General features: G+C 47.2%; 1 protein-coding gene across 1 annotated transcript in view; it reads left to right on the top strand.

Annotated features, from left to right (window-relative positions):
• Positions 1-22,110, top strand: part of clpb (caseinolytic mitochondrial matrix peptidase chaperone subunit B) — a 115,634-nt gene that overhangs the window by 5,731 nt on the left and 87,793 nt on the right. Inside the window, exon 3 of the mRNA XM_052026673.1 lies at positions 11,344-11,430. Within this exon, the coding sequence (XP_051882633.1) occupies positions 11,344-11,430 (87 nt within the window). The remainder of the gene's footprint in view (positions 1-11,343; positions 11,431-22,110) is intronic.

The raw sequence follows: 22,110 nt of genomic DNA, 5'->3' as shown, positions 1-22,110 counted from the left end.
TCGAGCCCTGGCTGCATGGACTGTCAATGGAGCCTGAGGGGTGACTTTATTGGAGATACATCCATGCCCATGTGTCCCTGGAGAAGGAGCACACGGTATCCATGGGTACAGTGAGGGATTTCCAGGACCCCCCTTGGGCTTGAGTGCATTCTGGCTAGAAATGACAGTGCAGTAATTTGAAACTGCAAATAGTGTGTATCATGAAGTACTGTAATATTAATGTGATTCTGTAATCACTGAACAAACTACTTCTGGAAAAGGGGAAAAAAAAGGGGTAACTTTTTTTAACCTAAGATTAAGGTTTAAGATTTCTTTATGAGTCACGTACATCGAAACACACAGTGAAATGCATCTTTTGCGCAGAGTGTTCTGGGGGCAGCCCAGAAAAGGTACATAAAATACCTTTAATATCTCAATAAAAACAAGTACATGAAATCATGGGAGGCATAGATGGGTTGAATGGTCACAGCCTTTTTCCCAGAGTAGGGGTCTAAAACTAGAAGCTGAAAGGAGAAAGATTTAAAGGGGACCTGAGGGGCAACTTATTCACACAGAGGGTGGCGGGTATATGGAACGAGCTGCCACAGGAAGTCGTAGAGGTGGGGACAATTACAGTGTTTAAAAGATGCTTGGACAGGTACATGGATAGGAAAGGTTTAGAGGGATATGGGCCAAACGCGGGCAAATGGGACTAGCTCAGATAGACGTCTTTGGTAGCATGCACGAGTTGGGCTGAAGGGCCTGTTTCCGTGCTGTATAACTCCAAAACCTTGTCTCAAGATAATGAGTCATCTATTCAGGACTGAAATGAGGAGAAAGTTCTTTACCCAGAGGGAGGTGAATCTTTAGAATTCTCTCCCCAAGATGCTGTGGAGGCTCGGTCCCTGAGTACATTCAAGACAGCGATCGATAGATTTTTGGATATTAAGGGAATGAGGGATATGGGGTCTGTGCAGGAAAGTGACGCTGAGCCCTAGTCCTTATGGCAGGAGAGGTATGAGGGTCAAATGGCTTGGCCCTGCTAGTTCTTGGGTTCAGTGCACCGTTAGCAAGCAGTCTGAATGGGCAGTGGCTGCCCCGTCCTCTCTGAGCCACTCAAGCTTGCCTCTTGTGCTGTGCTGACACAGGCAGGATCCTGCAGACCAGATCCAAATACACAAGCTTAATATTTAGGTCCATTTCCAAGCTGCCCGTCCGACGACAATGTTGTCATTGTCCATGATCTCGTGTACAGAGAATGGAAGCCCTGCCCATGAGAAAATTAAATCCTAGAACCTTCAGCTTCTTAAACTGGTTCTGCATATATATCATAGAGTCATAGAGCAATACAGCACAGGTACAGGCCCTTCGGCCCAACCAGTCCATGCCGACCACAGTGCCCACCCAGCTAGTCCCAATTTCCTGTGTTCGGCCCATATCCCTCCAAGCTCTGCCCCTTCATGTACCTATCAAAGTGTTTCTTAAATGACACTGTTGTACCTGCCTCACCCATACTGTCTGTCAATTTGGTTTATTTATTCCTTATCTTGGCTTCACTCCCAAGGCCAGCATTTACAATAAGATAAGATTTCTTTATCAGTCACATGTATATCGAAACAAACAGTGAAATACATCTTTTGCGTGCAGTGTTCTGGGGGCAGCCCGCAAGTGTCACCACACTTCCAGCGCCAACATAGCACGCCCACAACTTCCTAACCCGTGCGTCTTTGGAATGTGGGAGGAAACCGGAGCACCCGGAGGAAACCCACGCAGTCACGGGGAGAACGTACAAACTCCTTACAGACAGTGGCCAGAATTGAACCCGGGTCGCTGGCGCTGTAATAGCGTTACACTAACCGCTACACTACCGTGCCTGCCCTCCCTATTTATTTATTACCCATCCCCAACCACCCCTTGAGAAGGTGGTGGTGAGCTGCCTTCTAGAGTGGCTGCAGTCCTTCTGGTGAAGGGGCTCCCACGGTGCTGTCGGGGAGGGAGTTCCAGGATTCAGACCCAGTGGCGGTGAAGGAACGGCGAGATATTTCCAAGTCGGGACGGTGTGTGACTGGGAGGGGAACCTGCAGGTGGTGGTGTTCCCCTGCACCCGCTGCCCTTGTCCTTCTGGGTGGGAGAGGAGGTGGGTTTGGGGTTTGGAGGTAGTCTGTGCGAGCAACAGCAGTGCATTTTGTGAATGGCACTGTGCACTGGTGTCGATATTTTCATGTGGTATTTGCTAATATCCCAGGAATTTTAAATATTCCCATTTGTCTTATCTCCTGTTTTCACCTTCCATGATCTCTCTCTCTGCCTCTCTCTGTCTCTGTCTCTGTCTCTGTGTGTCTCTCTCTCTCCATGTTATTTGCCGCCCTCCCTCCCACTCCCATCTCCCATCCATGTCCTGGGCAGCTTTAGTGCTGCGGGTCCTATCACAACTCTGCCAGCAGGTGGCACCAGTACCTACATGGTCAGAAGGGGTGCTTCTGTGGAATCTTGCTGTGCCCATGATCACTCAGTCCTAGTTTCCCTCCTGTGTACGTCAGCTGGGGGAGAGCCACCTTGCAGATGTGATGCCAGGGGGTTTCTCTGAGCCTTTCAGTTGACCCCGCATTGCAGTTCCTTCCATGGAATACCAGCATGGGAGGAGGCCATTTGGCCCATTGTCTGTATCTGCTCTTTGACAGCCCTGTCCCACTACTGCTCTTTCCCCAAATGTTCCAGATCACATCTACTTGCTGACCTAATGCACGTGGATCTGATCAGTGTAGGTAGTTACAATTGGTAAATTGGTTTATTAATGTCACATGTTCCAAGGTACAGTGAAAAACTTGTTTTGCATACTGTCCATACAGATCATTTCATTTCACAGTGCATCGAGGCAGTGCAGGGTAAAACAATAACAGAATGCAGAATAAAGTGTTACAGTTACAGAGAAAGTGCAGTGCAGGCAGACAATAAGGTGCAAGGTCATAACGAGGTAGATTGTGAGGTCAAGAGTCCATTTTATCGTACTAGGGGACTGTTCAATTATCATACTAAGGAACCATTCAATAGTCTTATAACAGCGGGATAGAAGCTATCCTTGAGCCTGGTGGTACGTGCTTTCAGGCTTTTGTATCTTCTGCCCGATGGGAGGGGGGAGAAGAGAGAATGCCCGGGGTGGATGGGGTCTTTGATTATGTTGGCTGCTTTACCGAGGCAGCGAGAAGTGTAGACAGTATAGAAGCTCACAGAGTAGAGAGTATACACGGTTAATGCAACAATGAATGAGTGCCAAAACAGTACAACAGTGCAAAGTATAGTGGTGTAAACTGAGGGTGTACAAAAACAGTGCAAAAGTCACAATAACCTTCTCCAAAGACTCATGATAGGGAGGATGTGGAGGCTTTGGACAGGGTGCGGAGGAGGTTGACCAGGCTGCTGCCTGTTTGGAGGACGTGCTGTGAGGAGTGGTTGGACAAGCTGGGGCTGTTTTCTCTAGAGTGGCTGAGGGGAGACCTGATAGAAGTTTATAAGATTATGAGAGGCATAGATAGAGTAGACAGCCAGTATCTCTTTCCCAGGATTGAAGTATCTAATACTAGAGGGCACGCATTTAAGGTGAGAAGGGGGAAGTTCAAAGGAGATGTGCGGGGCAAGTTTTTTTACACAGAGAGTGGTGGGTGCCTTGAACGGGCTGCCAGGGGTGGTGGTGGAAGGAGATATGATGGTGGTGTTTAAGAGGCTTTAAGATAGACATATGAATATGTTATAGGCTGTCTAGTCTATCTACATAGAGTCGACAGCCAGTATTTTTTTCCCAGTATTGAAATGTCTTGTACTAGAGAGCATGTATTTAAAGTGAGAGGGGGAAAGTAGAAAGGAAATGTGCGCAGATTTTTTACACAGAGAGTGGTGGGTGCCTGGAATGTGCTGCCAGGGTTGGTGGTGGAGGCAGAGAGCATAGGAGCATTTAGGAGACTGTTAGTTAGATACATGAATATGCAGAGAAGGGAGGGATATGGTCAATGTGCGGGGAAAAGGGATTAGATTAATTAGGAGTCATTGGTTTAATTAGTTTAGCACAACATTGTGGGCCGAAGGGCCTGTCCTGTGTGGTACTGTTCTGTGTTTAATGGAAGAGGTAGAATTAAGTGTTCCAAGAATGTGGCAGCGCCTCCGGGAAGGGGATGTGAAAGAAGTGATTGGTTCAGGAGTCTGATCGCAGCGGGGGAGTCTTGGTATTTTGGGCTTAGAAGGGACGGCGGGAGTGCTGTGTGGGATTGTTGAGTGGCGACCAGCTCTCGGCTCCTGACCCATTGCCCCAGTAGTGTCAGCTTAACGCTGCCCAAAGCTCCAAGTTAAACAGAGCTCACACAAACACTGGCTTTGTGAGGGGATCTCAGGAGCAAGCTGCCTTTAAACAGTAACAGATTGTTTGGCAGCGGGCTTCAGTCAGAAGCAACCTTCCCTCTTTGTTGTGAATCGGGAGGGAGCTGCTGACAAGGAGGGTTTCGACAACAAAAAAAAGGTCAAGTTTCTCGCTCTGGAGATTCACCTGGCGAGGAGAGCATCTGAGGAAAGGGAAGTGGGGGGAGGACTGATCTCAAACTCAAACACTGCCTCTGCCATTCCAGGGCTTCAGACTGAAGCCTTGCGGCCACTCACCCAGAACACTGGGTGAAGGTGAGGATAAACGAAGGAGACATCTGGCAGCAAGCTGACTGTCTTGCGCAGAGACTGAGATAAGGAAGGAAGCAGTCGTCCAAACTTTTAGGAACTTCAAATACATAGAACAGTACAGCACAATACAGGCCCTTCGGCCCACAATGTTGTGCCGACCTTTAAACCTCGCCTAAGACTATCTAACCCCTTCCTCCCACATATCCCTCTATTTTAAATTCTTCCATATGCTTATCTAGCAATCTGTTGAATTTGACCAATGTACCTGCCTCCAGCACCGCCCCAGGCAGCGCATTCCATGCCCCAACCACTCTCTGGGTAAAAAACCTCCCTCTGATATCTCCCTTGAACTTCCCACCCATTACTTTAAAGCCATGCCCCTTGTATTGAGCATTGGTGCCCTGGGAAAGAGGCGCTGGCTGTCACCTCTATCATGTCTCCCCTCATCCTCCTTCTCTCCAGAGAGTAAAGCCCCAGCTCCCTTAGTCTCTCCTCATAATGCATACTCTCTAAACCAGGCAGCATCCTGGTAAATCTCCTCTGCATCCTTTCCAACGCTTCCACATCCTTCTTATAATGAGGCGACCAGAACTGGACACAGTACTCTAAGTGTGATCTAACCAGAGTTTTGTAGAGCTGCATCATTACCTTGCGGCTCTTAAACTTGATCCCATGACTTATGAAAGCTAACATCCCATAAGCTTTCTTAACTACCCTATCCACCTGTGAGGCAACTTTCAGTGATCTGTGGATATGGACCCCCAGATCCCTCTGCTCCTCCACACTGCCCAGAATCCTGCCATTAACCTTGTACTTCGCCTTGGAGTTTGTCCTTCCAAAGTGTACCACCTCACACTTCTCCGGATTGAACTCCATCTGCCACTTGTCAGCCCAGCTCTGCATCCTATCAATGTCCTTCTGTAATCTTCGACAGTCCTCCACACTTTCCACAACACCACCAACCTTTGTGTCGTCTGCAAATACACAATCCTTCTCTACTCTCTGCAACAATATACCAGGGCCATAGAGAGAGGTGGCACTGAAACAGGCCCTTCGGCCCATCAATTCCATGGTGACCACCAACCAACCATTTTACACCAATCCTGCATTCATCCTAATTTTTATTCTCCCCACATTCTATTCATCTCCCCCCACCCCCCCCCCCCCCCAGATTCTACCACTCACCCACACACTAGGGGTAATTTACAGTGACCCATTAACCCATTTACCCACATGTCTTTGGGATGAGGGAAAACTGGAGCACTCGGAGGAAACCCACGCAATCACATATGCCCTGTGCTGTATCTGGAATACTCTGTGTAGCTTTGGTCTACTTATAGGTCGCTATAGGATGGATGTGGAGGCTTTGGAGAGGGTGCAACAGTGGTTCACCAGGATGTTGCTGGATTGGAGAGGATTAGCTATACGGAGAGATTGGACAAACTTCGATTGCTTTCGAGGCTGAGGGGAGACCTGACAGAAGAATGTAAAATTACAGAAGGCACAGATAGGCTAGATGTGCAGGCACGGTAGTGTAGCGATTAGCATAACGCTATTACAGCGCCAGCGACCCAGGTTCAATTCCGGCCGTTGTCTGTAAGGAGTTTGTACGTTCTCCCCATGTCTGCATGGGTTTTCTCCGGGTGCTCCAGTTTCATCCCACATTCCAAAGACGTACAGGTTAGGAAGTTGTGGGCATGTTATGTTGGCGCTGGAAGCATGGCGACACTTGCGGGCTGCCCCCCAGAACACTCTAAGCAAAAAAGATGCATTTCACTGTGTGTTTCGATGTACATGTGACTAATAAAGATATCTTATGTTATCTTATCTTAGATGTTAGGGTCTGTTTCCCAGTGTGTGACTGTCAAATACTAGAGGGCATAGGTTTAAGATGAGAGGGAGAAAGTTTAAAGGAGATGTGTGGGGAAAGTTTTGTTTAACACAGGTGCCTGGAACATGCTGGTCTACACAGGACACAGGTTTAAGGTGCTGGGGAGTAGGTACAGAAGAGATGTCAGGGGTAAGTTGTTTACTCAGAGAGTGGTGAGTGTGTGGAATGGGCTGCCGGCAATGGTGGTGGAGGCGGATACGACAGGGTCTTTTAAGAGACTGTTGGATAGGTACATGGAGCTGAGAAAAATAGAGGGCTATGGGTAAGCCTAGTAATCCCTAAGGTAGGGATGTGTTCGGCACAGCTTTGTGGGCCAAAGGGCCTGAATTGTGCTGTAGGTTTTCTATGTTTCTATGTTCTGTGTGCTGCCAGGGGAGCTGGTAGGAGCAGATATGGCAAATTTTAAGAGGCATTTAAACAGACACATGAATAGGCAGGGAATGGAGGGATGTGGATCACGTGCAGGCAGATGTGATTAGTTAGATTGACATCAAGATCAGCACAGACATGGTGGGCTGAAGGGCCTGTCCCTGTGCTGTACTTTTCTATGTACCTCAAGAAAAGATATACCTGGTGTGGAAGTAATGCAGCAGAGAATAATCACTGGGATGGTGGGTCTGTCATTTGGGGAGGTATTGAATAGGCTAGCCCTGTATTCAGAGCATCGATGGTAAATTATGTTATTATTGTCACGTGCACTGAGGTACAGTGAAAAACTTGTATCTATGTTCATGTGTCCATCCAGAAGCCTCTTTAATGCCACTAAAATATCTGCTTCCACCCCTACTGCTGGCAGCTGTAGCCTGCGCCTGGTGTGTGGGTCAATGGTGGAATCTGGGGAGAGTTGATGGGAATGTAGGGAAGTAGAAGGAATTAGGGCAGGATTCGTGTAGATGGGTGTTCGGTGGTCAGCACGGACTCGGTGGGCCGAAGAGCCTGTTTCTGTGCTATCTCTGTCTGACTCTATAACTCAAGATTGCCTTCATTATCTCTCTTCCCTAATTCTAGGAGAGTGTTTCAGGTTGGAGACATTAACTCTGTTTCTCTCTCCAGAGAGGCTGCCTGACCTGCTGGGGGTTTCCAACATTCCCTGTTCCTATTGATGATTTCCAGCTTCTGCAGTTTTTTGACTTTCAGCACTCCCCTGATGCATAATATACAGCCATGGGTTATGTACTCCCTTGAGGAGAGCAAACAGCCCCCGTTTAATGACTCAACTGAAAGCCAGCAACTTCAACTGGTCCAGGAATCCCTCAGCGCAGCCTCTACCCACAGCCAGTTAATTCCTATCAGCAGCAACCCCCAAGAGTCATTCATAGACTTACCAGAATGGTACCAAGGTTAAATTATAGGGTCCAGTTCTTTTTTTGTTAATTAGTTTATTATTGTCACAAGTATAGAGGTACAATGAAAAACTTTGTTTTGCATGCATTGCATACAGATCATTTCATCACGTCAGTGCATTGAGGTAGTACAGGGGAAAACAATAACAGAATGCAGAATAAAGTGTTACAGTTACAGAGAAAGTGCAGTGCAGGCAGACAATAAGGTGCAAGGCCATGATGAGGTAGATTGTAAAGTCAAGAGTCCATCTGATCATACTAGGAGACTGTTCAATAGTCTTATAACAGTGGGATAGAAGCTGTCCTTGAGCCTGGTGGTATGTGCTTTCAGATTTCTGTATCTTCTGCCCGATGGGAGAGGGGAGAAGAGAGAATGTCCGGGGTGGGTGGGGTCTTTGATTAAGTTGGCTGCTGTACCGAGGCAGCGAGAAGTGTAGACAGAGTCCATGGAGGGGAAGCTGTTTTCCGTGATGAGCTGAGCTGTGTCCACATTTCGGATTCTGTCCCTTGTTCCGGACTTCCCCCATTAGAGGAAATGCCTCCTCACCTTTTACCATTTCGTACAGCTTGATCGCATTGCCACTTAATTCACTGGATTGATGTGCAGTTAATGCAGCCAGACTTTGTAATTTAACCCTTTAGTTTTTCAGTATCATTCTGGTCAAGCAATGCAGTGTATGTATGTATGTTGTTACATTAGAACATGCCAGATGGGTGGAGATAGGTTTAAATCAGTCAGGTATCTTGTAGTGAAGTAGGTGTCTGCGTGTTACATTATCACTTAACACAGTCCGCAACAGAGGGCCAGATGGGTTCCATCTGTCACTGGAGTGGGACGGTCTGATGTCCATCACAGGTAACTGGCCACCACATTCAGGCAGATGCAGCTGTTACATAGAAACATAGAAAATCTACAGCACAATTCAGGCCCTTCGGCCCACAAAGTTGTGCCGAACATATCCTTACCTTAGAACTTACTAGGCTTACCCATAGCCCTCTATTTTTCTAAGCTCCATGTACCTATCCAAAAGTCTCTTAAAAGATGCTATTGTATCCGCCTCCACCACCGTTGCCTGCAGCCCATTCCCCGCCCTCACCACTCCTTGAGTAAAAAACGTACCCCTGACATCTCCTCTATACCTGCTCCCCAGCACCTTAAACCTGTGTCCTCTTGTGGCCACCATTTCAGCCCTGGGAAAAAGCCTCTGACTATCCACACGATCAATGCCTCTCATTATCTTATACACCTCTACCAGGTCCCCCCTCATCCTCCGTCACTCCAAGGAGAAGAGGCCGAGTTCACTCAACCTGTTTTCATAAGGCATGCTCCCCAGAGTACAACATAACTCAGTGGGTAATGATCTCAGTGAGATCTTTGCATCTCCAGTTCTGACCTATCACCGGCAGCGATGGGTTCAGCTGCCTGGGGCTTGAATACAGGCGTTTCCTCCCTAATCCTCTCTCTCCTTTGAAATCCATCACTTTGACCAAGCTCTGTCACATGATCTAATCTCTATGTTATATGACATTATATCCAAATCATTTGTTAATGCTTTTATAAGGAAGCCAAATAATGGTAAGTTAGACTTGTAGAGTCATAGAGCAATATAGCACAGATACAGTCCATGCCGACCACGGTGACCACCCAGCTAGTCCCAATTTCCTGTGTTCGTCCATAACTGTCCAAGCCCCACCCCTCCATGTACCTATCCAGGTTGTAGTTGTTCTTGCTGACTATCAAACAGGGCCCTCACTTCGATTTTCCCATCTGTGGGACCTCCATCTTACTTCTTGGGTTTGATGTGTGACCGGATTACAGGTGTGTGCATACCTTTGAACCTCCATGTAAAGAAAGAGACATTTCATGACCTCTGGGTGTCCCAAGTGTTTCACAGCCAGTGAAGTGGTGCTTTGAAGTAAGACCACTGCTTCTTCACCCAGGAGAGCTCAGTTTCTTATCCAAAATCTGATACTTTTCATGGTTCTGCAGTATCTCCATGTGACTGTGTGGGTTTCCTCCGAGTGCTCTGGTTACCTCCCACATTCCAAAGATGTACAGGTTGGGAGCTGTGGGCATGCTATGTTGGTGCCGGAAGTGTGGCGACACTTGCGGGCTGCCCCCAGAACACTGTACGCAAAAAAGATGCATTTCACCATGTGTTTCGATGTACGTGTGGCTAATAAAGATATCCTTGTCTCCTATCGGCATGGATACTCACACTCTTCTCTCTGGGTTAGGATTTGAACCGTTCATCTTCAGATTCTGCGTTGATGGTTGCGGCCCACTGATCCCCAGCCAGTCTCTAGAGTTAGATAAGTGAGGATGGGAAGAGGCTTGTGTTGTGCATAGATGCCAAATGGATTAGTTAGGCTGTGTGGTCTGTTTCTGGGAGATGCGTTCCATCGGATCTGCTGTCCAATGAGGGAGGCAGCAGAGGGGTAGAAGGTAATTTATAGGGTCATCGTGTCTTGGAGAGAGACAGCACGGAAACAGGCCCTTCGGCCCATCGGATCCACACTATCGAATCCACACTGACGCGTCAACCACCCATTTACACTCATCCTACATTTGTCCGTTTTAGCCTCCCCACATTCCCCTCAACTCCCCCTGACTCTACCCCTCACCTATAAGATACGATAAGATTTCTTTATTAGTCACATGTACATCGAAACACACAGTGAAATGCATCTTTTGTGTAAAGTGTTCTGCGGGCAGCCCGCAAGTGTCGCCACGCTTCCGGCGCCAACATAGCATGCCCACAACTTCCTGACCCGTACGTCTTTGGAATGTGGGAGGAAACCGGAGCACCTGGAGGAAACCCACGCAGACACGGGGAGAACGTACAAACTCCATATAGACAGCGGCCGGAATCGAACCCTGGTCGCTGGCGCTGTAATAGCGTTATGCTAACCGCTACACTACCGTGCCTGCCGTCAAGTTAGAGCTGCCGGGGAGGTGATGGAAGGGGATACGATAGTGGCATTTAAGAGGCTTTTAGACAGACACATGAATATGCAGGGAATGGAGGGAGATGGATCATGTGCAGGCAGAAGGGATTCACTTTAATTTAGCATCATATTCAGCACAGACATGCTGGGCCAAAGGGCCTGTTCCTGTGCTATACTGTTCTAATTTCTAATTAACCTATCAACCACCATATCTTTGGGGATCTGGGAGGAAACTGGAGCACCCAGAGGAAGATAAGATTTCTTTATTAGTCACATGTACATCGAAACACACAGTGAAATGCATCTTTGCGTAGAGTGTTCTGGACATCCCACTGGCTGTGAAGCACTTGGGACAAACCCACAGTCACAGGAAGACTCCACACAGACAACAGCTGGGGTCAGAATTGAAGCCGGGTGTCTGGCACTGTGAAGTAGCAGCTCTACTAGCTGCGCCACTGTGCCCCCTATAATTTAGTTGCACACAGTGGCTACACTGATCCTATTCTGTTGCCTTTCTTGCAGGATGCTGTTGAATGGGGTTCCCGTCTCATACAGGCACAAGCTGGGTTGGACCCCTCTCATGGTCGCAGCCATGAACAAGAACCACAGGTAAGTGCTAACTCTGCCAAGGACAAGTTACTCGGTTCACCTTCGAGTGGGAGTGTCTTAGAGTGACTGATGAGATGGGGGGTGGGGGGATGTTACCCTGTCTACAACTCGAAAATTGAAACTGGTTTATTATTGTCACTTGTACCGAGGTACAGCGAAAAGCTTGTCTTGTATACTATTCATACAGATCAATTCATTACACGGTGCATTGTGGTAGTACAGGGGAAAACAATAACAGAATGTAGAATAAAGTGTTACAGTTACAGGGAAAGTGCAGTGCAGGCAGACAATAAGGTGCAAGGGCCATAACGAAGTAAATTATGAGGTCAAGAGTCCACCTTATTGTACTAGGGAACTGTTCAATAGTCTTATAACAGTGGGATAGAAGCTGTCCCTGAGCCTCGTGGCGCATGATTTCAGGCTTCTGTATCTTCTGTCCAATGGGAGGGGGGAGAAGAGAGAATGTCCAGGGTGGGTGGGGTCTTTGATTATGTTGGCTGCTTTACCAAGGCAGCAAGAAGTTTAGACAGAGTCCGAGGAGGGAAGGCTGGTTTCCGTGAAGTACTGGGCTGTGTCTACAACTCTCTGCAGTTTCTTGCGGTGCTGGGTAGAGCAGTTGCCATACCAAACTGTGATGCACCCTGATGGAATGCTTTCTCTGGTGCGTTGATAAAAATTGGTGAGTGTCTTAGGGAACGTGCCAAATTTTTTTAGCCTCCTGACGAAGTAGAAGTGCTGGTGAGCTTTCTGGCCATGGCGTCTACGCGGTTGGACCAGGACAGGCTGTTGGTTATGTTCACTCCTAGGAACTTGAAGCTCTCAATCCTCTCAACCTCAGCACCATTGACGTAGACAGGAGCATGTGCACCGCCCCGCTTTCCTGAAGTCAATGACCAGCTCTTTTGTTTTGCCGACATTGAGGGAAAGGTTGTTGTCGTGACACCACTGGTTAGAAGTAAGTCAAGATGTAGGTTAGATGTAAGGTAAGATGTAGTCTCTGGGTAGGAGGTTGGCTGTTTGGGACGGAGGGGTGGTGAATCATTGGATTCCTCAACCTCTGAAGACTGGGGGCTCAGTCACTGAGTGTAGTGAAGGCTGAGATTGATGAAAGGGCAGGTATTGGGGGAGGTCAAGCCAGAATCAAGTCAAGTTCAAGTTCATTCTCACAGGCACATGTGCACAGGCAATAAAAGCCATGAAAAGTAGCTTTTTGCAACAGCAGCACAGTACGTTATGAACTTAAGTTAACATACACTTAAATTCATGTAAATTAAAATTACACATAGAACCATAGAACACTACAGCACAGAAAACAGGCCATTCGGCCCTTCTAGTCTGTGCCAAAACTTTATTCCGCTATGCACCCAGTCCATAACCCTCCAGACCTCTCCCATCCATGTATCTATCCAATTTATTCTTAAAACTTAAGAGGGAGCCCACATTTACCATGTCAGATGGCAGCTCGTTCCACACTCCCACCACTCTTTGAGTGAAGAAGTTCCCCCTAATGTTCCCTGTAAACCTTTCCCCTTTCACCCTAAAGCCATGTCCTCTCGTACTTATCTCTCCTAATCTAGGTGGAAAGAGCCTACTTGCATTTACTCTGTCTATACCCCTCATAATTTTGTAAACCTCTATCAAATCTCCCCTCATTCTTCTGCGCTCCACAGAATAAAGTCCTAACCTGTTCAATCTTTCCCTGTAACTCAACTCCTGAAGACCCAGCAACATTCTAGTAAATCTCCTCTGCACTCTTTCAATCTTACTGATATCCTTCCTATAGTTTGGTGACCAGAACTGCGCACAATACTCCAAATTTGGCCTCACCAATGTCTCATACAACCTCACCATAACATCCCAACTCCTGTATGCAAACTTTGATTTATGAATGCCAGGATGCCAAAATAAACATAACAACATTAGTGCAAGTTGAGAGAGAATTTAAGAAACACAGTCCAAAGTAGAGTTAGGGTTTTTCAGGTGGGTTCAAGAACCTGACGGCAGTGGGGAAGAAGCTGCTGTTGAACCTTGAGGTGTGGGTCTTCAGGCTCCTGTACCTCCTGCCTGATGGCAGCGTCGAGAAGAGGGCATGGCCCGGATGGTGGGGGTCCCTGGTGACGGATGCTGCCTTCCTGAGACATCGCCTCTTGTAGATGTTCTCGATGAGTCCACCACTCTCTCCAGCCTCTTGTGTTCCCTTGCATTCCATTACCAGACGGTGATGCCACCAGTCAGATTGTGCTGATGGTTAATCGGTGGTTTTATAAAGAAGTGCAAGCCAGGTGCAGTACTCATCAGTGTGTTGCAGCCTTGTGCACCTGCGCACCACAGAGCAGATGTACAGTTCACCCATCCTGGTCTGGGCACCAATCTGTCCATGGATTCAGCACTGAGCAGAGAGTTATGCTGAGTTGAGCGGACGGTTACACCACACAGCTCATGAGTGGACAGGGTGGGGAGTATCACAGTGGCCCATTGAGAGGAGCCCTACCTTTTTGTGTCACTTTAGCTTGTACTCGCCTCAAAGAGACTAGCTAGTTTGTGATCGGAAAGAGCAAGGGAAAGTTAGAAGGCTGAAAAGCTGCCTCTGATCTTTCAACTTTTATTAAAAACAACTTGAATGAGGTCACCGGCCTTGACATAAGCTGAGAAGTTTGGTTTTGTTTTATCTTTAGTAATAAATGTTAAGGTGCAGAATTTTTATGTAAATTTATTCTTTTTAGTTTTGATTATTTAAATATAATTGGATTAGTATTGTCACCTGTACCAAGCACAGTGAAAAGCTTTTGTTTGCGTGCCATCCAGGCAGATCATGCTTTTCATAAGTACATTGAGCTGGTAAAATGAAAACAGAATGCAGAATAAAGTGTTACAGTTACAGAGAAAGTGCAGTGCAGGCAGACAATAAGGTGCAAGGGCCCCAAGGAGTTAGATTGGGAGATCGAGTTTATCTGAGTGGGTCCGTTCGACAGTCTTATAACAGCGGGATAGAAGCTGTCCTTGAGCCTGGTGGTACATGCTTTCAAGCTTTTGTATCTTCTGCCGGACAGGAGAGGGGAGAAGAGAGAATGACCTGGGATGGTTGGTGGGGGGGGAGGGGGGTTGGTGGTTGCTTGATTATGTTGGCTGCTTTCCTGAGGCAGTGGGAAGTGTAGATGGAGTCAATGGAGGGGAGGCTGGTTTCTGTGATGGACTGGGCTGTGTCTACAACTCTCTGCAATTTCTTGCGGTCTTGGACAGAGCAGTTGCTACACCAAGATTTGATGCATCCAGATCGGATGCTTTCTCTGGTGCATCAGTAACAATTGGTGTGAGTCAGCGGGGACGTGCTGAATTTTTTTTAGCCTTTTGAGGAAGTAGAGGGATTGGTGAGCTTTCTTGGTCGTGGTGTCAACGTGGCTGGACCAGAACAAATTGTTGGTGATATTTCAACTGTCTCGAAGGGTCTCTGATTATCAGAGCCAGGTACTGGTAGTGGGGAAAGGCATTTGTCAGCATGAGCTGTCAGGAGGCCCTCAGTGCAGTGTGGGGTGGGGTGTGATGATTTCACAGACTGTGGCCTGGAGGTTGATTCACTCCACTCTGCGGGAAGTCTAGGACAGCGTTTCTTCTAGGGCACTGGGAGTCACCTGGCTGCGAAAGGCAAATGCAGGGAGAGGTTGCAAGACGCCGCTGCTTTGAGTACGATTTAGAACATATAGAACATAGATCACTGCAGCACAGTACAGGCCCTTCGGCCCACAATGTTGTGCTGACATTTTATCCTGCTCTAAGATCTATCTAACCCTTCCCTCCCACATGGCCCCCTATTTTTCTTTCATTCATGTGTCTATCTAAGAGTCTCTTAAATGTTGCTAATGTATCTGCCCCCACAACCTCTGCCGGCAGTGCGTTCCACACACCCACCGCTCTCTGTAGAAAAAAAATTACCCCTGACATCCCCCTTATACCTTCCTCTTATCACCTTAAAATTATGTCCCCTCATGTTAGCCATTGTCGCCCTGGGAAAAAGTCTCTGACTGTCCACTCGATCTATGCCTCTTATCATCTTGTACACCTCTATCAAGTCACCTCTCATCCTCCTTTTCTCCAAAGAGAAAAGCCCTAGCTCACTCAACCTATCCTCATAAGACATGCTCTCCAATCCAGGCAGCATCCTGGTAAATCTCCTCTGCAGCCTTTCTAAAGCTTCCACATCCTTTCTATAATGAGGCGACCAGAACTGAACACAATACTCCACATGCGATATGGGTTAATAAGTGAAGGTGAAGAAGATTTCGCCAAGTTCTCACGGAACAACATTTGATCCAACTTCAAGAGAATGCATTGGAGAATGGCAGAGCTGAGATGTAGAGTGACTCACCAGCACTTGCTTCAATATTCCAATCCCCAGATTAGTGCGTCCTGTCCAAGGAGACGGAATGCTGCAGTAGTTGGGTCTGGGGTAACAAGGCATATTGAAGATTTTGGAGGTAGGGTAGAGACGGACAAGGAATTTTGATGCAGATCAGCCATTATATAGTAGTTGGGTTATATAGTAGTTGGGTCTGGGGTAACAAGGCATATTGAAGATTTTGGAGGTAGGGTAGAGACGGACAAGGAATTTTGATGCAGATCAGCCATTATATCACTGAATGCAGAACAGGCTGGAAGGGCCGAGTGGCCTCCTGCTTGATTATGGATTCCATTTGAACTCTATTGACTGACATTCCTGTGCAATGCTGGGGAGTGCTGTGGTGTTGGAAGTGCCATCTTACAGGGGAGGTGCCAAATCATTGGTATTGGTATTGGTATTGTTTTATTATTGTCACTTGTACCGAGGTACAGTGAAAAACTTGTCCTGCATACCGATCGTACAGGTCAATTCATTACACAGTGCAGTTATATTGAGTTAGTACAGAGTGCATTGAGGTAGTACAGGTAAAAACAATAACAATACAGAGTAAAGTGTCACAGCTACAGAGAAAGTGCAGTGCAATAAGGTGCAAGGTCACAACAAGGTAGATCGTGGGGTCAGAGTCCATCTCATCATATAAAGGAACCATTCAATTGTCTTATCACAGTGGGGTTGAAGCTGTCCTTAAGTCTGGTGGTACGTGCCCTGAGGCTCCTGTATCTTCTACCTGATGGAAGAGGAGAGAAGAGAGAATGACCCGGGTGGGTGGGGTCTTTGATTATGCTGGCTGCCTCACCAAGACAGCGAGAGGTAAAGACAGATATGGCCCATAGATGGATGTAAACGTACAGTAGGAGCAGGGCACTTCTCCCAGGTGACCCGTGAAACATCCATCCCTCCATCAACAGTTGATCAGCCATTACATTCGTGGGAGCTTGCTGTGCGCATCATCCTGAGGTCGAGAAAGAAGCTGGATAAATATGTTCACTTGTTTTTCTATGAGGCTGTTTTACACACAAAAAGGGATCTGTATTGATGAGGAAGGATCAGTGAAAGGTTCTGGACACTGAACCGGAGCTGTGTGTTCTTCACACGCTTATACATTCATCGGTGGGGGGAGGTTTGTGTTTTCCAAGTGCTGTGGCTTCTGAATTAATAAGGTTGTGGGGTGTCTTCCCGGAATGTGTGGGGGCAACTGTTTCTACTTTGAAATCCAATTTTGATTTGTGAGCCTCTGCGCAAATTTGCTTTCGAGTCTCGCTGACCCTGGAGAAAGAAAACTTTATCCGACTGTCTCCAGTTCATAAGCACAAGGCTTTAATGTTTTGGAACAAGGCTGGCATCAGACCAAGACACAAAAGAGGCAGGATCCACGCTCTCCAACGCTGTGTGTGCACGTGCTTTCATCCAGCAGCAGTGGGAACTTCTGTTCTCTTGTTTACTTTTATTTGTTTTTGATCCCCTTCAGTCGTGCTCGCTCTCTGTGCGTGCAGCCTCTTCAGAAGACCGGCCTTTGATGCATCCCGCCCCTAAGAATACGGGGAGAGGAACGGAGGGGGTGGGCAGGGTCAGAGACACACCATTGAGGGAAGACGTGCCTCTTCCTATCGCTTTGAAGTCCAAGCTAGTCTGTTTGCGATTGCAGACACCAAGGAGAAAAGTCAGGAGGCTGGAAAACATCCTCCGGTGTTTTGTCTTGGTGTAAAATGGCTGCGAAGGAGAGGACTTGATGAGCAACAATGAAGTGTAACTTCTACCTGCTGTTGGTTGTGAGTGAAGGATTGAGAGGAACTGGTGAGGTTCTCCGAAACGTGTTCTTGATCCAGTCTGTAATTCAGTAGCGGGGTAAATTGTTCCTTTAGAAACACACGTGCATTCTATCGCATGTGTGGTATCATGCATGACTGAGCATATACTTATCAGGCACAGAGATCCATGCGTGTAGGTAGGACACAGAACAGTATAGCACAGGAACAGGCCCTTCGGCCCACAATGTCTGTGCTGAACACGATGCCAAATCTCTTTTGCCTCCACATGATCCATATCCTTCCATTCCCTGCATATTCATGTGTCTGTCTAAAAGCCTCAAACACAACTATTGTATCTACTTCCACCACCACCCCTGGCAGCCTGTTCCAGGCACCCACCAATCTCTGTGTATATATAAAAAAAAACTTGCCCCGTACACCTTTGAACTTACCCCTCTCTCACCTTAAATACATGTTCTTTTGTACTTGACATTTCTAACATGGGAAACAGACTCTGACTGTCTACCCTATCTGTGCCTCTCATAATTTTATAAACTTCTATCAGGTCTCCCCTCAGCCTCCGACACTCCAGAGAAAACAACCCAAGTTCGTCTAACCTCTTAAAACATACTTAATCAGGCTGAGGGTTTAGGTGATCAAAGTGGTATTTGTTAGAAATCTGAAGTCAACTGGAGAACACTGGAAGTATCAGTGAGTGTTGGAAGAAGGAAGCAGGTGCTTGTTTGCAGTATGAAGCCATCGGAAGGACTTTGTTTGTCAGTAATTAATGACTTTCTTCAACTGAGGATAGTGCCTACGTCGCTGTGCTAATAATCCAGTGACTGCGGGTCCAAATCCCACCGTGGCAGTTCAAAAATTTCAATTCAGTTTAAACAGAAATAAAAATCTGGTCTCAGTAAAAGTAATCATAAAGTTGTCTGATTGTTGTAAAATCCCAACTGGTTCACTAATGACCTGCAGTAAAGGAAATCTGCCATCCTTATACGTCCTGGCTTATCTGTGACTCCAGACACACAGTAATGTCATTGACTCTGCTGCCCCCTAAAATGGTCCAGCAAACCACTCATTTCAGGGACATAAGGATGGGCAATAAAACCGGGGCTAGCCAGCAGCCTCCTCTGCAAAATGAAGTGAGGGTCAATGCACAGATAGCTGATTTGAAATGCCATGCTATAAAAGATACAGTTTTATCTGGGCTTCTATTATGTCTTTACTTTGTCTTGACCAGGCTCAATCAATATAGTTCTCTGGATCGCCAGGATTCAAAATTGTCTCCGCACTGCAGGAGGGGCGGTGAGGAGGGACCGCCACACTGCAGGAAATAGACTACCAAGGGAACGGTGCACTGATAGGGAGTGCTGCAGGAGGGTCACACTATTGGATGAATCTTTTAGCTGAGGTCTCATGTTCAAGTTCCTCCAACACAATTCGGAAAACAATGGGATTCTTCCCAATGTGTGGGGGCCAATATTTATTGCTGGGCAATGGTCATTAAAACAGATTTCCTATTTCAATTGCACTAGCATTGGTGGGAGCTTGCTGTGCTCAAGTTGACTGCTATGTTGCCTACTTACAGCAGTGACTACTGTTCAACAGGTTCTTCATTGGCGGTACCTCTCGTGGCCATAAAAGGCTGGATAAGTGCATCCCTGCTCAAATCGACTACAAAAGCCAGCAGATGTTTAATTTATGTCAGAATCCGGGCTGTTGTTGGTTTGCATTGCTGTCTCAGATGTTTACAAAGCTGTCCAGTGGCCCCACCGCTCGGGAAAGCCACGTCCATATATAATTGCCCCACCATACCTTGCCTTTCCCAGAGCTATGGCCTTTGTGTCCAGCAGCCCCGCAGGGATCAGCGATTGCCCTGGTTCACCACACTTGACTACCCCGTTCCTTCTGGTTTTAGCTGAACTCAATGAGATCCAGCCCCCTCCCCCTTGATCCCCATGCCATACTCCCAGTTAGTTGTCAACACGCTTGTTTCCCAGATTCAGCAATCTGAAAGGATAAAGTGTTTAACATTTCAACACATGTTGAGGACTTTACCTCTCTCTGATTTCTTTTTATTCCCTTTTCTTCTTTCTTGTGTTCATCTCTCACTCTCTCCCTCTCGCTCTCTCCCTCGTTCTCTCTCTCGTTCTCACTCTCTCTCTCTCTCATTCTCACTCTTTCTCTCTCTCATTCTGTCTCTCTCTCATTCTCTCTCTCATTCTGTCTCTCTTGTTCTCTCTCGTTCTGCCTCTCTCACTCGTTCTTTCTCCCTCTTGCTCTCACACACTCACTGGTAAGACCACTCTACCTTCCATTCTTATGTTCGGTAAAAGTCTATCAGTTTTACCTTATGGTCATTTATATCAACCCATTGTTCACCTGCTGTACTTAGCGAGGACACAAGAAAGTAGGAGCAGAACTGGGTCACCTGAACCCTTAACCCTGTCCACCACTCAATAAGATCATGCCTGATCTGCTGTAATGGTTAATTAGTGCAAATGCTGGATTGTATCCACCACCACACACGTTACAGATGGAGGTGGCCCTTCATTTGTACTGGTCATGATGTCTCGATGGACAGATGTGTTACCTGAGTCAGAAGGTTGGGAGTACTGCTCCAGAACTCTGAAGGCAAAATTGGAAGTCAACATTGCTGCTCCAGTGCTGAGGGAATGTTGCACCATCACTGTCGGATATGCTGGCTTTTAGATGATGTGTTTAACTGAGACCTTCCCTCCTCTCTCGGATGGACTTCAAAGGTTCCACAAATGCAACTTCAACCAAGAGCAAATGAAAGCAAAAAAACCCTCTGTAAATCTGAAAGGAAACCAGAAAGTGCTGGAAACACCCAGCAGATTAGGCAGCATCTGTTGAAAGAGGATTGGAGTTAATGTTTCGGGTCGAAACATTCGCTCTCCACCAGAACAGGCATCTTCTTCGCAGTGTCTTGGGTCAAAATGTTTATCCCTTAAGCAACAAGTCAAAAGAGGATTTTCTGGTCATTTTTTGCTCCATCACCACTGGTGCCAGTCTTTCTGTGGTGGTGTGGGAGCTGCCTCTGCAGAAATTGGTTGCTGAGTTTCATAGAACATAGAACATTACAGACAGTACAGGCCCTTCGGCCCACAATGTTGTGCTGACATTTTATCCTGTAAGATCTATCTAACCCTTCCCTCCCACATAGCTCCCCATTTCTCTATCATTCATGTGTCTATCTAAGAGTCTCTTAAATGTTCCTAATGTATCTGCCCCCACAACCTCTGCAGGCAGTGTGTTCCACGCACCCACCGCTCTCTGACCCCTGACATCCCCCTTACACCTTCCTCCAATCACTTTAAAATTATGTCCCCTGGTATTAACCATTATCGCCCTGGGAAAAAAGTCTCAGTTCATACAACAACAATTAAAAATTCATAGAGTGTATCAGCCAGAAACTACCATGGGATATCCCAAGAGGCACAGTCAAAGTATTTTGATTCGTCCAATCGAACGTTGTCGAACTTTGCGTGATAAACACTTCCAGTCTCTTTGCTGCCACTACTTTGGACAGTTATCAGGATTCTCCAAGTGACAAGCAATTTCCAGACTGTAATCCTGGAATTGTGTCCTCTTGTTCTAATACTAGAGTTTAAAAGATAACCTTCTAGCTGAGAGCCCAGTTACCAGGTTCCAAGCTAGCCAGGTGTCTGACAGTGTGTCAGGTTTGGGAGGGGCTGAGGCTCCTTGTAAATAAATTTAAAGGTTGCCACCATTTGAGTTCTTGCTCGGTAGTGGTGGCTGTGTCCAGGTGGTGCCTCGGTGTAATGGTGCAGAAGCAGTCCTGTGCTGAGCTGACATGGAGACCCTGAGAACAAGTCCCCACAGGGAGAAATCCAAACGCAAACTGGAGGAACAACGCCTCATTTTCCATCTTGGGACCTTACAGCCTAATGGGATGAACATCAAATTCTCCCACTTTAAGTCAACCAACCTCCCCCCACCTTACCTCTTCTTTACTTCCCTTTCCCAGCCTCTCTCTCTTTTATCCCCTCACCATTTTTTCTCTCTTCTTTTCCTCTCCTCCCCTCCCCCCATGGGGCCTGCCTCCATACCTTTGACCCATCTCCTGGTGATCTGCTCTCCCCTCCTCCCCACACCTACCTATCACCATCTCTTACCTGCATCTACCTATCACCACCCTGTGCCCACCCTGCCTCCCCTCTGTTGTCCACCCATCACTGCTCTGCTTTTCCCTCCTATATATTGGGCTTCCCCTTTTCCTATATTCAGCCCTGAAGAAGGGTCCTGACCCGAAACGTTGACCGCCTGCTTTTCTCCACAGATGCTGTCTGGCCTGCTGAGTTCCTCCAGCATCTTGTTGTTTTATCGTCTAGATTCCAGCATCTGCAGTCCTGTGTTTCTCCCCACAGCCAAGCCCACTGAATGCTGCTGAGATGGCGGAATCACCCAACTGGAACAGCAGCCCTTCTTGGGCCGCACCGTGGGAGGGGTGGTGAAGGAGCTTCGCATCATGGGAGGGTCAGT

The sequence above is a fragment of the Pristis pectinata genome, chromosome 11, assembly GCF_009764475.1.
Source record: "Pristis pectinata isolate sPriPec2 chromosome 11, sPriPec2.1.pri, whole genome shotgun sequence".
In the NCBI taxonomy this organism is placed as follows: Eukaryota; Metazoa; Chordata; class Chondrichthyes; order Rhinopristiformes; family Pristidae; genus Pristis; species Pristis pectinata.
The sequence above is the reverse complement of the archived record's forward strand: the minus strand, read 5'-3'. Positions and strand labels throughout refer to the sequence as shown.